Here is a 17,475-nt window from a genome sequence, read left to right as displayed (position 1 = left end):
GGGAGACCAACCAATCAAATATTCAGCAACTATACAGATAGCTGAATTGAGCTCTATCAGCTGGTAAAGTAAATATTTAGATGGCTATACAAAATAGCTGAAATTGAGCTCTATCAGCTGGTAAAGTAAATATTTAGATGACTATACAGATAGCTGAAATTGAGCTCTATCAGCTGGTAAAGTAAATATTTAGATGACTATACAGATAGTTGAAATTGAGCTCTATCAGCTGGTAAAGTAAATATTTAGACGACTATACATATAGCTGAAATTGAGCTCTATCAGCTGGTAAAGTAAATATTTAGATGACTATACAGATAGCTGAAATTGAGTTCTATCAGCTGGTAAAATAAATATTTAGATGACTATACAGATAGCTGAAATTGAGCACTATCAGCTAGTAAAGTAAATATTAAGATGACTATACAGATAGCTGATATTGAGCTCTATCAGCTGGTAAAGTAAATATTTAGATGACTATACAGATAGCTTAAATTGAGCTCTATCAGCTGGTAAAGTAAATATTTAGATGACTATACAGATAGTTGAAATTGAGCTCTATCAGCTGGTAAAGTAAATATTTAGACGACTATACAGATAGCTGAAATTGAGCTCTATCAGCTGGTAAAGTAAATATTTAGATGACTATACAGATAGCTGAAATTGAGTTCTATCAGCTGGTAAAGTAAATATTTAGATGACTATACAGATAGCTGAAATTGAGCACTATCAGCTAGTAAAGTAAATATTAAGATGACTATACAGATAGCTGAAATTGAGTTCTATCGGCTGGTAAAGTAAATATTTAGATGACTATACAGCTGAAATTTGAATCAGCTGGTATAGCAACTATATCCCTATTAATATTTTTTTAATGACTTAAATCTCCGTACTAACCCCTGGATGTAACCCTTTATTCATTGTTGGACCTTGAATTATGAAACTTGACTAATGACATCACCTTGTACACTAGTTCTCTAACAAAATATTAACCTTTCCTCTTTTCTCTTTTCTCTTTTAAATAGCTCAATTATTTTATAGAAAAATAGATTTTAAGTAGTAGTTCACTGATTGGCTAGATATTAATAAAATATTGGAGTTTTGTACCCAATATGATTTTATTTTGACTTATTCAACTATTTTGAAACTCATAAAGAATCAAAAAAAGATTTTTTTTTTCAAAGTTTCTTTTAACATTTTTGTCTACTTTCTGGGTCAAGGAATTTTATACTTTTTTCAATCAATTTTTGCTTTAATCTCTAGTCTAACTTAGTTTTTTTTTCTTTTCCTCTTTTCGCTCTGCAGGTGGAAAACGACAAAACAGGGGCAATAAATCTTATCGTGACCCTGCTTCACATTATTCACCTTTACCCAGAATAGAGTCACGTGCAGGGTCACGTCTTGACACATCAGGGGGACAGACACACGACTCACACAAATACACGCCCAGACAAGCTTACTCTCGTCAGTCCAGAGCAGCAGACGGAAAGTATTCAAACAGACATGGCAGGCGCGACAAACGCGACAATGAATATCGAGATGACGAAAACACACAAGAATACGATAACCAATCACAAAACAAACATTCAAACAGAAACAGACATCGCTATAGCGACCAACCTCAATCAGACGACGACAGACAAGCATACGAAAAAGGCGGGAATACTCAGTATTATAAAACTCCACGAACTCACAGACAGACGGACGATGACGATTATTTTTCTGATTCTAAAACACCTCCTCATTCCCCAGGACGCCCTGTACCATATAGTCACACAAAAGGTCAAGGTCATGGTCACGGTCATGGTCAAGGTCACGGTCATGGTCAAGGTCACAATGATCCACATTCATCACCGAACACCAACCACACCAATGAGGATTCGGGTTTTGCAGGCCTGTCACCAGACGAAAGAGAGAGAGATAATTATTTAGATGATTATGAAAGGTAATTTGAGTTTTTCCACTCTTATATTTTTTAAATGTTATGCACTAGGACATCAAGAATTAGAATATTTGTTTTTGAATTTAAAGATATTGAAATTCAGATTGAAAATAAAATGGAAATTTTAGATTGTTAATTGCACTAATTAATGATAATTTTTGTGTGCACCATATCAGGACTGTTGATTTGTATAAGGCCTATATTATGCTCAATGACTTACAAAATATTTTTCATAATTGAATATTTTGGTTAACTTCAGTGGCATCAAACATTCGGCCAATTGACAAATCAATAGTCGTGAAAAAAACGGTTTTGTCAGTGACTTATACAAAAAAAACATTTTCTTTTCATTTTGATATTCATTAACTTTATTTAAAACTTGGTGAAAGTTCTCCATAAATTCCATTATTGAATTTGTTAAATAAGAAATGGTTTTAGTCGAGGTTTGGCACTGTGCTAAATGTAGTTTATGATATGCTTACGTCAAAATTGAAAATCTGGAGCTCTTTTCATTTTTTTGGCTTTGTCTTGATTCTTGTATTAAACAAAGCATTTATATTATTGAAATGATAAGCAATTAGAGTTTCCAATGCCTTTAATTGATTGCGATTGTATTTACTGATCGTATTTACTGATCGTATTTACTGATCGTATTTACTGATCGTATTTACTGATCGTATTTACTGATTGTATTTACTGATCGTATTTACTGATTGTATTTACTGATCGTATTTACTGATTGTATTTACTGCAATGCCAAAACCTCAGAATTCAAATCTAGAATAAGTCACTGACTAAATATCTCACTTTTTAACTGTATCAATGTTATGTGTTTTCTGAACAGTAAACAGTATCTTTCTGCTTTTCTCCTGTCATGCCGTGTTAAATAGCTAGAAGATATATTCCTTTCTTTTCAAATGGGTCTTGGTACTTTTATCTTTGGAATTAGGGTGTAAAACTCCATTTCATTTCAATATTATATTATACTGTTATACCAAAATTGATTATACTTAGTTATACTTAAATTTTTCAAGAGTTCAAAAATCTGATTCATTCATATTCATTTTGCACGCAAAATTGAACTTTGATGCCATGAAATTCTTTCATTTTGCCAAGTCAATTGATTTTGACTTTTTATAAACGAATAGGACTGATGTATCAGTTTTGTTTTTATTGAATATTCAAAAATTTCCACTTATACACCAGTCATGAAATCCTCTGTGTCATATTCTTTCTATGTGTTTGAAAATTTGAAAAGATGGGAATCCCTGCTAAATTCCCCACAATTCTGATTTTTTAATCAGAAGAAAAAGAGAACTTCAACAACGACTAGATCGAGAGAAAGCAAGACAAAATCAGCTCAATCGTCAAAATGAGGAACTAGCGAGGTTAGCGGAGATGGATGAAGCAGAACGATTGGCCGAGGAGAAACGTAGAGAAGAAGAGTTCGCACGTAGACGGTTCGAAAATGAAGAACAACGAAAAGAAGCTGAAGAGGAGGAGAGAAGACGCGCCGAGGAAAGACGAAGGGAGGAAGCACGAAGGAAAGAAGATCGTCAACGCGAAGATGAAGACAGACGTAGGGAGGAAGAACAGAGAAGGGAAGATCAACGACTGGAAAATGAACGAGAGCGAGAAAAGCGAAGACTTGAAGATGAAGAAAAATGGCGTCTCGAAGATGAAGAGAGGGATAGATTAAAAAATTTAATGCCGAACAACGAAAAAAAGAAAACGAACTTCGAGCGAAGCGTAGAAAGGATGGAGGAAAGAAAGAGGGAGGAAGAAGCCAAGAGAAAGAGGGAGGAAGAAGCCAAGAGAAAGAGGGAGGAAGAAGCCAAGAGAAAGAGGGAGGAAGAAGCCAGGAGAAAGAGGGAGGAAGAACAAAAAGGGTAATAGCCTAGATATATTCAGCATAGAGCCATATAGATAGAGTAGTCTCCCTTATACTGGATCTGATACATCTCCTTGCTTTACGTTCTCTTTCTTAGTTCTAGGTTACGGGAATGACATTTTTAAAAATTCATAATTTTTTAATTTTGCACAATCACTCTGCACTTGGTAATGTTAGTGATTTGCACAAATTTTATGGTCACTTTGTTAATAATTGCACTAGTTGTCAAATCACACAAAAATTCACACCCAAACAGTCCACTGAAAATAGTCCATTAAAATGCACTTTTCCATGGTAACAAAAATTCAAAAAAGAGTGGTGTACTTTATTGATTATGGTAAGGCCACGATAATAATAATAATGGAGAATATCCTAATTTGTATCTATTTGATTGGTTAATCATTTAAAAATAACCAATCAGAATAAGTCTATTAGTAATGATCATCTGAAGCTATGATATATTTTGACCATGAACTGACCAATCTCTGACTTTTTGAAAGCAGAAATTTTGATATTTTCAAAGAGTTGTTGGGATTCCCAAAGTTCAGTATGAATTTTAGAAATACCATGATGTTGTTTCAACAGCAGTATTTTTTAGGGTAGTTCAACAGTAAAATATGTTGTCGTTCATTTCTTGTAGTAGAGGAAACGCTTCAAATAGACGAAAAGGTGCTGATGATGATGATAACAACAAAAAGCGGAATCAAGGAAAGGGACGTAACTCAGATGATGACAAACGCAGACGTGCTGATGATGATAGAAAGAAAAATGGCGGAAAGAGTCAAGCAGACGACAAGTCTGGGCGTAATCGATCACGATATGGTGATAACGATGATAGATTAACAAATGGTAATGATACAGATCATTCAAGATGGGATGATGATGATGCTGACAGTCAGAGATATCGTGATAGTGAGAATGATGATAATGATAGCAGACGGTATCGTGATAATGATAACGATCGTGATAGACGAAGGAGATCTGGATCAGCTGATGATGATGTAAGTGGTGATTTTTGTTTTCAAATTTCTTTTCTTTGAAATAAATTATTTGTTGTGGGGGATGACAGATAAACATTCTTACCAAGCTGATTAAAATGCAAATCACGATGTTTTCTAATTTCTTAATGGAGGTTTCCTTACAATTTGTGAATAATTCTCTGGTTTTCATTGTTTAATATTTGAATATTCCACTGTGTTTTTGAAATGTTAGAGATAATCTCTCATTAGTCCCTCAATAAACTAAAAACTTAAGATAAAAATAATTTGATTTACCTTTTGAAGTGTCCACATAAATGTACTCTAGTAACATATATATTTCTGATCATACAGGATGGTTTCCCAACTCCTCCACCATTAGAGATGAAATCCCCACGAGAGGTCCGTGATACAGATTCAGCTTACGCTAGACGAAGGGATGAAAGTAGGTGTTTTTTATTGTCCCATGCTTGTATATATGTGCTTGTGTATATGGTGCTTTTTCCTTCGGTTTTTTAGAACTTGGCTTTAATTGTATTTCTTAATGTCAAATTATTAGAAGCACAAGTTATGGATAAATAAGACAATTTAATGGATGGATACTTCTATAATTCATTGTAACGTAATGGGACAATCCCTTTTTTGTGCCACTGAAATCGTTCAGTCAGTTGTGAGCTGGTGTCTGCTAGCCATGTGTTTGAATTTCTCTAAGAAAACTTTATGATGCCAGTGCAGGCTGTGCTATGAAGGGTTGGTGCTCATTTGGGCATGGAAAGAAAAATGTGAATTCTTCCTCAAATTTAATTTCAATATATTATGGTATTCTAGAGGAAAGATTACTAGCTGAGCTAGATGAAGCAAGAGATTTGAGGAAAACAGCTGAACAAGATCGGGAAGAACTAGTCAAACGAGCCAAACAATTACAACATAAAACAACCAATAGAAGAAATAATGGTAAGGGAACTGAAATGAAAGTTTTGTTGTTGGTTTCTGTTACTCAAGCTTTCAGATCCCTGAAATATTTTTTTGGGCAAGCTAAGATCTTATAAATTGCTTGAAATAGATAATTTGATCTGTTGTGCTCTCAGAAATGATTGGAAATAGAACCAAACGTAATAAGCATTTATCTTTTGAGCTTTTTTTCCATTTTGAAAAATGATAAAAAAATTTTGATTTTAGACATTGTTTGAATAAGCTAAATCAGCTAATGTAAAAATTGTGATAATATTTTGTTGTAGTTTTTGAAATGTTTGTTTTTTATAAATTTGTAGCTCGCCCACTACGTGAGGACAGAGAGGGTAAACTTCCACTAGATTCCTACAAAATATCTCATTTATTTTAATATTTCACCTTAAATATTTCATTTGCACCTGATTAGTCACCTGCTTGTCATGTGATCACATTTGATTGACACCTGGTTTAAATTTAGAAGTGATTCACTTGTGCCTAATGTTTGATTGACACCAGGATCATGTACTACCTGTAAATGATTTACTACAGACATCACCATTGTGTATTTGATGTGTTCCACCATTTTGATTTCAGCGGGAAAGGTTCTTGCAATAATATTATTAACAAATATAAACCATAGCCTTGTTTTGAAATATCTTATGATAAAAATGTTGAAGAGTTGAATTCAATTGAAAATATACCATATTTAAGACGAAATTTATTGTAAGATTTTGTGAGAAACATGCGGCCACCTTCAAAGCTAAATTAAATGCCAATGTAACTACAGTGATTACTTTGGTTCATTTGGCTTCACTTTAAAAGTTTCCTGTTTCAGATAGCAATTGCTTATTTTGCCAAAGAATATAAAATGTATGAGGAATATAGTTCCAAAAAAACCACCGCTTGAAATTTAGGCCTTGAATCTACGGCAACAGTGTAAATCTTTTGGGATAAAAGCGCTTTATTTCAAATGGGTCAGAATTATGCTCATTACCTCAAATGACATGGTCCTGTCTAACATTCAGCAAATGAGGACAAACAGACTCTTTGATAGGTGTATTACACCACAGTGACATGGTCCTGTCTAACATTCAGCAAATGAGGACAAACAGACTCTTTGATAGGTGTATTGCACCAAAGTGACATGGTCCTGTCTAACATTCAGCAAATGAGGACAAACAGACTCTTTGATAGGTGTATTGCACCAAAGTGACATGGTCCTGTCTAACATTCAGCAAATGAGGACAAACAGACTCTTTGATAGGTGTATTGCACCAAAGTGACATGGTCCTGTCTAACATTCAGCAAATGAGGACAAACAGACTCTTTGATAGGTGTATTGCACCAAAGTGACATGGTCCTGTCTAACATTCAGCAAATGAGGACAAACAGACTCTTTGATAGGTGTATTGCACCAAAGTGACATGGTCCTGTCTAACATTCAGCAAATGAGGACAAACAGACTCTTTGATAGGTGTATTGCACCAAAGTGACATGGTCCTGTCTAACATTCAGCAAATGAGGACAAACAGACTCTTTGATAGGTGTATTACACCAAAGTGACATGGTCCTTTCTAACATTCAGCAAATGAGGACAAACAGACTCTTTGATAGGTGTATTACACCACAGTGACACGGTCCTATCTAACATTCAGCAAATGAGGACAAACAGACTCTTTGATAGGTGTATTACACCGAAGTGACATGGTCCTGTCTAACATTCAGCAAATGAGGACAAACAGACTCTTTGATAGGTGTATTACACCAAAGTGACATGGTCCTTTCTAACATTCAGCAAATGAGGACAAACAGACTCTTTGATAGGTGTATTACATCACAGTGACACGGTCCTATCTAACATTCAGCAAATGAGGACAAACAGACTCTTTGATAGGTGTATTACACCAAAGTGACATGGTCCTTTCTAACATTCAGCCCGTTTTTAAATTTCCAGCAAGAGATGTTTGGAAGAAACGTTATTTTGAAGAAAAGAAGAGAACAGCACCTCTAGAAGATTCTACTAATAGATTACGTCACGAACTAGAAGTTTTACATCGTAAACTAATGACAACATTGGAAGGACCTAAAGATGGTAAACCTGTAAAATATATTGATGGTAAACCATCACCTAAGGTTAGTACATTAGTAACAGTTGTTTTATATCATCATGGTCTAGTGTGGCAATTCATGAATATAATCAAAACACAATTTGTCCACAGAAAGTTACTAGTGTGTCAATCTGCTTGTTAGTTTGTCGCAAGTAATTCAAGATGAAAAAAAGACTGGATTAATTTTTATATAAAGCATCCCATTGACCAAAAATGTGATAGCAGACATTTTTATATAACATTTTAAGCAGTAGGTAGATAATAGATTTACTGTATAGTCGTGAATATTGTGCCAAAGCATTCCGCATCCCTCTTGAATGAATCTGAAGAAATTTCTCTCACTGTAAAAATATTGGTTGTCCTGAAAGATCGTCAAAAGATCAAGATGTTGGCCTAGTAACAAGTTTAGAAATTGAAGAATTAATTATTTTCTTGTGTTTTTGCAGAATAACTATATCATTCAGTGTACCAGATTGCAGCACGAGATCGAAGATTTGAGACGAAGATCAGAGAACGCCAAGATGAAGCTCACGGCTGAAATGAAGGTAAAATATTGACCTCAGGTCAACAGGAAGTTATACTAATATCTGACACGTCACTGAGTTGAGGTTATTTACCATGACAATAATGAGGCCAGCACCATTGCTCATTTAAGATAGGCCACATGATTTAGATCAGGCAAGATAAGCTGAGATGAATCAATTTAAAAATTCAAATTCAAGGTTAAATTAATATTGTTGTGGTAAATAGTTTCTACCAGTGAAAGTTGCTGTAAAGGAATGAAGATGTCACCATGCTAGGGTGTTGCTAGTTTCACCGTGCACCTTAACCCAATGTCAATTATTGCTGAATTTAAGCAAGAGTGTTTTTAATTATTAACCCAAGCATGATATTGATTTGGTCTGATGCACACTGATTGATAGGTGAGATTATGAGATTGAGAGAGTGATACATATTATGTATTTCACTGCAATGTAAAGAGATTGTAAACAGGTTTTTTAACTTTTATGTATATCGGGGATGTGATTTGCACAATTCCAATTTTCTGTCTGATGTCTGTGGTTCCTGCAATTCCTCTAAAACTAAGTGTTTGATGACATCACTATGGCTTAATCTGCTTATAAAAGGCTGTTTGCAATAGTGATGCCATTAAACACTTAGTTTTTTGGAATTGAAAAATAATGATTGGAAATTTGAAAGACATAAAAAGTTTCCAAAACCTTTTTACAATATCTTTTGTTTTTGTTTCTGTATCTTTAACAGATAAATTTGTCTTTTTGTTTTGTCTGTTTAAAAGATTTTTTTCAGAAAGGAGGGCTATCTTTTATCATCAAATTTTGGTGTTGGATTTGTACATCCGTCTTTTTAAGCATGTACTAGGTCTTTTGGTGGAGGAAGATTTTTTTTTCAGAAATTTTGCCTGTTTTTTTCTGCTCAGTAATATTTTCAGCTGTTCTTGGTTTGATGCCACAGTCCAAGCACTTCATTCTACATTTTTCTGAATTACTTTTGACTTTAATTAGATTTAGAATAGTGACTGAGGCAGTGAGGATCTTGTAACTTGAAAATGTTTGTAATTTGAACTATATAACTTATTGATTCAATGAAAAAGTCCTTCAATCTTTTACTGCTAAATAAGCATGTATTTAAGATAAAATTAAATTTGTCATTATATTTACTTCACGATACAATGAATATTTTTTCAAATCAACAACCCACGTATTTTCCAAGTTATAAGATCCTTTGTGACAATGAAGCTATCCCAATTGAATACAAAATGTTTTTGATTAAGTCATGTTTTCATTTGGGGCAGCCACAAGCCATCTCCACAATGTCAAGATATTACGAACTCCATCTAATACCTTTCTCGTACCATGCAAGTTTTTATATGTCGTGATTTAATAGAATATACGCTAGTGTATATAAACAATATAGCTTTTTTGCTTACATTCTTTCTGTACAGGGCTCTCATTGGCTGTATACGTTAGCGTATATTCCATTAAATGATGTCAAGGTATTGAACCAATATACCTTGACATTGTGAAGATGCACAACAGGCTGGACCTTCTCTCTTCTTCTTAAAGGGATTGTAAAGAGGTATTCTTAAGTTTTTATATGTATCAAGGACACTCATGGCATCGATATGCACCATTCCTTTATTCATTCAGACTTCTGTGATTCCTGCAATTCCAGTGAAACTAATTGTTTTATGAAGTTGCTATCGCAAAAGCTGCTAATAATATTTACGAGCCTTTACAAAAAACTTAGTTTTAGTGGAATTGCAGGAATTATAGAAGCCTGATTGAAAATAGGAATATTGCAATTGGATGTTTTTTTTTTTAAAGTTTAAAACACCTCTTTACAAACCCTTGAAGTTGTATTTTTCTCTGACTATTTGTAGGTAAAGATAGATATAGGAATAGTTAAACAGTCTCCTCGCCCTACGCCTGCAGTCTGAAGGCATGTAGAAATATAACCACAGCCTTGCCCTGTCGCGCCCTATCTCTTAAAGCTGCTAGTTGACTCTATATCTAACTTCAGGGCACACTAGAAATTATAAAGTATAAATGATATTTGAATATGACGTGAAAATTACAACATACTGCATTGTTCTCTGCAAGGTGTAGATATGGCTGGCATGTTGAATATGGCCTCCCTTTCCTTGAGTTTTTTCAGTTGAAAGTACAACTTAAACTGGATGGAATATAAATTCTATATTGTAAAAATTTTAAAATTTCTTTAACCCTTTCAACTCTAGCGGCCTGTATACCAGCCACAAACAAACGCAATATATACCTGAGCAGCCGGTATACCGGCCGTTACTAAGTGACGTCATACAATGTTAATGTCATACGCTTTTACTTTTATTACTTGGAGTTCAGGGTATATGATGTTATATTTCATTTACAATCAGGGTTCAAAGTGTTAATCTGTATCTGTTTTATGAATATTTTCGACTGAATTGATAAAAAACATGACTGAAATCAAGATTTTTAAGAAATTTTTTTTTCTGAATTTTTTGTTTTTGACAATTTTATTTTAAGTTATAATTTCCAAGTGTGCTCTGAAGTATTGAATACCCTGCTCTGCTCTTGATTTGTGAAAGATAATTGAAATAATAAAAAATCTTACTGATTAAAATTCCTAACCTAAACCTTCATTATCTTACAGAGACAGTGATTCTGGATTTCTTTAACAAACGTAATTTTCCTAGTAATTTCAATGCATGACTATATTCATTATTTATATTCCCTATTTTGGTGTTAATTAATTATATTTTAATTAATCAATTTTATAAGTGTTTGTGGTTACTAAAATTTCTTGTTGTCAAAATTTTTATATCCAAATTGCCTACTACCTTCATTGGTGCTTCCTAAATATATCTTGATACCTTTTAGTGCTACCCCTGGTCCCCATCCCTTCAAATTTCAACTGCTTATTTGATAAATAATCCCCAATTTCAAATTGAATACAAATAGAAAGCTAGATTTGATACCCCAACAAAATCACAGAGTAGAACTTTTAAAAACCAAATTTTCAACAAAAACTTTTCCAAAAAAACACAAATATTACCAAACTTTTTCTCTGTTAGAAAAGTTGAACCACCTTTGTAGCTATATTTAGATTGCCTTGAGACTGTCGGGTGTTGGATTGTGTGGTTTGTCCTGTTTTGTCTAAATGTGCCTCCATTTTTTTGCTGTTATTTCAATTCTTCATCTGTATCAAAAGAACATATTAAGAATTGTTTTTAGCATAAATCTTTAAAAATTTATTTGATAAGCTTATCCAATTTACATTGCTGACAAAGTAGAAACTCATTTAGAAATCTCATCCTTTGCTGGAATCTAGAACTTGATCAGCAGGTGACTTATTTGCTGCAACCCTATTGGAGTGACATTTTTTCTCAGAAAATGTAGGCACATCTGTTATATTATACGACCTCTAACTAACATGTTGATCATACTAATATTAAAACCTAGATCAGGGCCAAGATTAGCCAAAAATTTAACTTACGATGGGTATAGGATCATCCATTAGCCAAACACTTAAACAATCAGATTGCTGTATTCTGAGTAAATTTTCATGATAACATCACAATGATAATTTTAGTCATATCTGATTATACAATCACTAGAATTCATTTCAAATCTAGTTTTATTAATCAATCATATTGCTATATCATGAGGCCAGTTTCAAAACAAAATATCACAAGAATGATACAAGAGCTCTGTTCAGCCAATTCAACAATCACCTCAATTTGTTCCAAACCATGTACAGATAGTTCAGAAAGAGTAAGAATACCCTGGTGACCCCTTCCAATAAAATTCAACACACCTGAATGAATATTTGCCCTGATCTAGGTTTCTCCCATATTGATAATGGCATGTGTTGTCTTGTTTGTTTCAATTTCAGAATTTTTTTGAAGTTAAAATATTATTCATTTGCAGTTTATTTTTCAAATTTTACTTGTCAATTTGTAAAATCATATTGAAGAGCTTCTTTCAGAATACAAACCATTAAAAAACTTTCCAAAATTTACATATTTATTAACATCACGGACATTGTTAAAAACAGTTTTCCTTTTTCTGAGAAAGAATACACAATATTTAAATTACATTATGACATTATACTGTCTATCCATGCCTCTGTTGCAAATAATTCAAAAATTAAAATAGACAAAAAATTCAAATTGCCAGAAGTGCAAATTCCAAAGAGTTTGAATAATAAATAGAGTTCAAATTGAAATAGTTGAAATGTAAGAAAGTCAAGAAATGAGATTTCACTTTTTTCTACCCTAAGGCAAGATTGAGATACCAGAGATCTAAGAATAAAGTAAACTGTTTCTTATTTTTAAAATGTCCTGATGTTTATAATAATGATAAATATTTTTTGAATAATAAACTATCTAATAGTTGATATTTCTCCGTATACAACCAATATTCAATATTCTCTGTCTGATCTACTGGCTGGTGATATCAACCTCTCGTCATCCAACCAAGCTGTTTTCACACAACAGGTACATATCATTAGATATTGTGGATTATTTCTTTCTTAGTATTTTTTATCTTTGATCTTGTTTTTATTTGGTGTTTCTATTTTTATGGATTTTTTCATCATAGTTTTTCTATTGTACTTTTACGATTTAAACTTGAATTTTTCTATTTTTATCCGTATTTATCTATAAATTTGTGTGTTTTTTGTAGGTTTTCATAGTTTAGAGATTTTGTGTAGAAGTTGTAGTGTTTTTTTTGTCTATTTGTATTTTTTATTTATATTTTGCATGTATGATTTAAGTTTTTTCTTAAAATTTTGCACAATTTTCATAAACTATTTATAAAAGTTTTGCTATTTGCACAAAAAGCACATCACAAATATATCAGAACACTTTCAATATGTCAATGCTTCACAATAAATAACAGATTTTTCTCCTAGGACATTTAGATTTTTAGAATTTTTCAATCTTTTTATTCTCTATATTATTATTTTTGGTCTTCTGTACTCTGAACGGAATATTTCTTGGGTTACAGGATCATTTCTTTGTATTTGAACAACTGAATATATAAGAAACTGTAGAATAAGCTATTTCAGTCAATATAATAAACACATTGTTTTTAATTAACTGTATCTGATCTGCAAGAAATTATCTTAGAGTTATCTCCCTTTGTACTTTCAGAATTCCTTTATGAAATAATTAAACCAATTCAAAGTCAAATGTCACTTGTAAACATACAACAGCAGACAACAAATTAATACAAAAATTATAACAAAGTTTTTTTTTCTCCTTTCAGTTGAGAACGGCAGCAGAGAGTGAGTTAAAATCAGTTCGGGCGAATCGTATACGGAGAAAAGTCAACACAGGAGGCTCGGCATTCACTCAGGTTTATTAATTACAGTTACGCAACCAAGCAGATGCAGAGTTACGGGCCTTGAGAGCAGAATTAACCCAGAAGAAAATCAACCTAACTTTATCGCGAAATCGACAACTTGTGGCCTTGAGTCCTGGAGCTGAGATGATGGAGGGTCGAGAAGAAATTACAGCACATAATTAATTCAAATTATCAAGCACATTTTTATTTATTCTTCATGGGATTTATTCTGGAAATTTAACCAGAAATGAAAATCCATCATGAAAATTTAAAATCCGAATTTAATGAATTCAAAATACCAGAAATCTGATTGGTTATTAGAATCAAATCTAGTTTCTTTTGATTGGCCAATCAATTTAGTAAATATTGAAATTGTCTTTAGAAATCAAGAAAAAGGCCCTAAACTTGTACATAGTGGTAGAAAATGTCTATTTTAAAGCAGGACATGTGAATATTTTTGTCTTCAAAGCAGATAAAAGATATTTCTGATCATATTCTGATCGACAGAATATTAATGCTTGTACTTACCTTTTTCTGGGTCTACTAGAAGCAAAATCTATTTTTAGGATGAGCTCTTATCCAAAACAGCCCAGTACATCTCAACCAAATTATTAATTGTTGGTTTTATAAATAATTAAATTTGTTGGCATATTCATATCAACAAGTATATATGTTGACAAAAATATTCACAAATCAGTTTACTGGCATCATAATGAATGTAAAAGTACAGAATCCCAGCAGGTATTGAGCCTGTAAATTCCTCTGTATATAAAATAAACAAGTGCTATTATCATCTTTATGTTGTATTTGAACAGAAACTTGGGATTTTACTGAAGCAAATAGTTAACCCTCTTGGTACTGAGACATTTTTTTTAAATATGTCAATACCAGCCTGGGTTAATTATTACTAATTAGTGAAATTTAGCAGATCATTATTCAGATGGATATTTAATTCTATAAAATCACTTAAACCTGTGTTACCATTTTTGTTTGAAAGTTTGTAATTTTGTACACCTTTGCTTCATTTTTTATCAAATTCTGTCTGAAATATTATGTGTTGAATTGTTCAAATGCAAGTTTCTGTAAATAAAAACCACATTTTTTTTTTATCTTCACCTTTTCTAGTATTTGCCTAAAAACACTGAATTTTTAGTGCCTTTATTCAGACTGTTTTGTGTCAGTTTATAAAAATATTTCTTAAATTGAAGGACTTCTTTCATCGAAAAAATCTTATGATGAAAATTGCCATAAGGACCCTTAGATTGGCAAATATACTACTAATTAAGTGATCGAAAGAGTTTTTGAGAAATTGGGCCTTTATCAAATTTTAGTGGTGAAATTTGAAATAATTAAAAGTATGAAGTATATTATAGGCCTTGGTCTTGTTCTCTCTAAAACTTAGAATTCTTGGATTAACAAGTGAAACAACCAATTTGCAGTTCAAATCTTAAAGATATAAATTTTACAATTGCTACAAAAATGTCCATTAATGTCTCATGCTCATTGATGTCTCAATTTTATTTCCAAACGAACCGAAGAATTGTAAATTCTAGAGAATAAGTTCTAGAGAATAAGGCTCCTGATTTTGATAGATGTATATTTCTTCTTCCGTCCATGTTTTATAAACTGTGATTAGATGTACTGTGATAATGTTGTATTGTGGTCTACATTTTTTTGTGAAATCAATTTTATTTACTTTCTGTCCTGTCTCTCATAGTATTATATTTTGTTTTGTCTGTTAGTAAAGAAAAATTGTAGGAGTTAATTTTCTGAAGTCCACCATAGTTACAACTAAAAAAAAATGATATCAGAAGAATAGAGAAGACAGTGAATGAATATACTTGTAAAGAATACAAATAGGGTTTAAAACAGTTAGAAATTGGAATTAAATCATCCAAGAAAGGAAATGCACATCTCTCTGTTGACCTATCTGCGTATCTAGAAAATGCCAGAGGGCCAAAAGTGTCACTCAAAGTCTAGATCCAAAGGGCCAAAGTACCCTAAGGTCAGGGGTCTGGGCTGCAAGAAACCTCCCATAAGCCATTGGATTTTAGATGTTATGATTGTTTAAGGACTCATAATGTTGTAGAGAGTTTTTGTATTGTACTTGAAATTTCGAAAAACTCTCTCATGAGTATTCCAGTTAATTATCAACATATTTAGAGTCTATATGATGTTATTAATATACTTCTGATTTCTGAAAACCATCTGACCTGGTATTTGTTTAAAATATAATTTGTTAATTATTAGCGTATCTGTGATATTTGTTATCGTCTATTATTATTATTATTATTATTATGAATATAGAAACCTTTTATTGTATTTGATATTAAATCAACCAACTATATGTTTATTATTATACTAAATCTATTAAAAACTATTTAGAAAAGTCATTTTTGTTTTTTGAATCATATCATTTTAAGTTTGAGGAAGTTCACAAAAACTCCTAACTAAAGCACTGGCCTAGGTCACAAATAAAGAGATCTGCTAAAAAAAATTAGGATGGGGTTAAAATTTATGTATAAAATTTGAATTTGACATTTGGAAGTTTAGAGCTCATTAGACAAGAAACACAAGGGAATATATTATGATATAACACACTTCTTTAATAACAAAGTACATAATGTTTTCTTCAGCAGACATCATCATGCCCGTGAAACCCTATACTCTTTACAGCCTTTCATGGCTTTGTTCACAATAACTTACAATTGCAAGTGTCAAGCATATGTTGAAAATATTTTGGATATCGTGATTATTCATGCACTCTCACCGTATACCTTAATTGTTGTGTTGGTTAGACAAAATAAAAGAGGAAAGAGAATTTGCATTGTTCACAATAACACTTACAATTGCAAGTGTCAAGCATATGTTGAAAATATTTTGGATATCGTGATTATTCATGCACTCTCACCGTATACCTTAACTGTTGTGTTGGTTAGACAAAATAAAAGAGGAAAGAGAATTTGCATTGACTACAAATCGATTTCGCGCTTGTAATCTCTTGAAAGCACCAATACATTACATTACGAGTCCTATAAAGTATTAATTTTTCTCTCCGGTTGCTTTAGTAAATTTGACTCGAGAACTGGATTTTGGCAAATATACTTTTTGCATTTTAATTCTGATATTATGAATTCTCCCTAACCCAGATTGTTATAAAGAGTTTGGTTAAGGCATTTCTCGACGTTTTAGCAGTAGCCTTTCGCATGTCAACACAAAATAGAAAAAGTACATTACATACAACGTCCATTTCAATAGAACAATAAAATGACACTGCATTAAATACAAAAGGTACCGAAATAAAAATCTGTAAAAGCAAAACAATTCTGTTGATCAAAATCTCGTATGGCAAAATCGAGAATAAAAACAGTATAGCAGTGGACTCCTCTAAAGAGAAATACCATCAGGTGTTTCGAAAAGAGTAAGCATGGCCTGCTTCGCGCTCGACACCTGCCACTACTATACAGGTCAATGTCATGAGATACAATCAGATCAATTTATGTGTCAATTCTCAAGACTGAACAAAGGGAGAGAATCGAAAATACTCTCCAACTGTATTATTACTTTTCGTTCAGTAGATTCATACTTCCCAGACTTCTACTTTTCCTTTTTAGCCTCTTGATTGGGGAGTTCGAAATTTGTTTCAAACAAATCACCCGATTCGTCAGCAGGATGCGTTGATGAACATGTGAGATAATAAGGAGAGAGTTGAGTGTACTTGCAAATTGCATTTGATTAA

General features: G+C 32.5%; 1 protein-coding gene across 1 annotated transcript in view; it reads left to right on the top strand.

Moving 5' to 3' along the window:
* Positions 1-17,428, top strand: part of LOTGIDRAFT_234219 (hypothetical protein) — a gene marked incomplete at both ends in the record, with an annotated part of 51,718 nt that extends 34,290 nt beyond the window's left edge. Inside the window, 9 exons of the mRNA XM_009061414.1 lie at positions 1,306-1,945; positions 3,247-3,831; positions 4,474-4,834; positions 5,165-5,255; positions 5,639-5,764; positions 7,716-7,894; positions 8,316-8,414; positions 13,659-13,748; positions 17,351-17,428. Of these exons, the coding sequence (XP_009059662.1) occupies positions 1,306-1,945; positions 3,247-3,831; positions 4,474-4,834; positions 5,165-5,255; positions 5,639-5,764; positions 7,716-7,894; positions 8,316-8,414; positions 13,659-13,748; positions 17,351-17,428 (2,249 nt within the window). The remainder of the gene's footprint in view (positions 1-1,305; positions 1,946-3,246; positions 3,832-4,473; positions 4,835-5,164; positions 5,256-5,638; positions 5,765-7,715; positions 7,895-8,315; positions 8,415-13,658; positions 13,749-17,350) is intronic.
* Between the last annotated feature and the right edge of the window lie 47 nt (positions 17,429-17,475).

The sequence above is a fragment of the Lottia gigantea genome (genome assembly GCF_000327385.1).
Source record: "Lottia gigantea unplaced genomic scaffold LOTGIsca_48, whole genome shotgun sequence".
Lineage (NCBI taxonomy): Eukaryota > Metazoa > Mollusca > Gastropoda > Lottiidae > Lottia > Lottia gigantea.
Note: the sequence above shows the minus strand (reverse complement) of the source record. Positions and strands in the feature narration are given on the sequence as shown.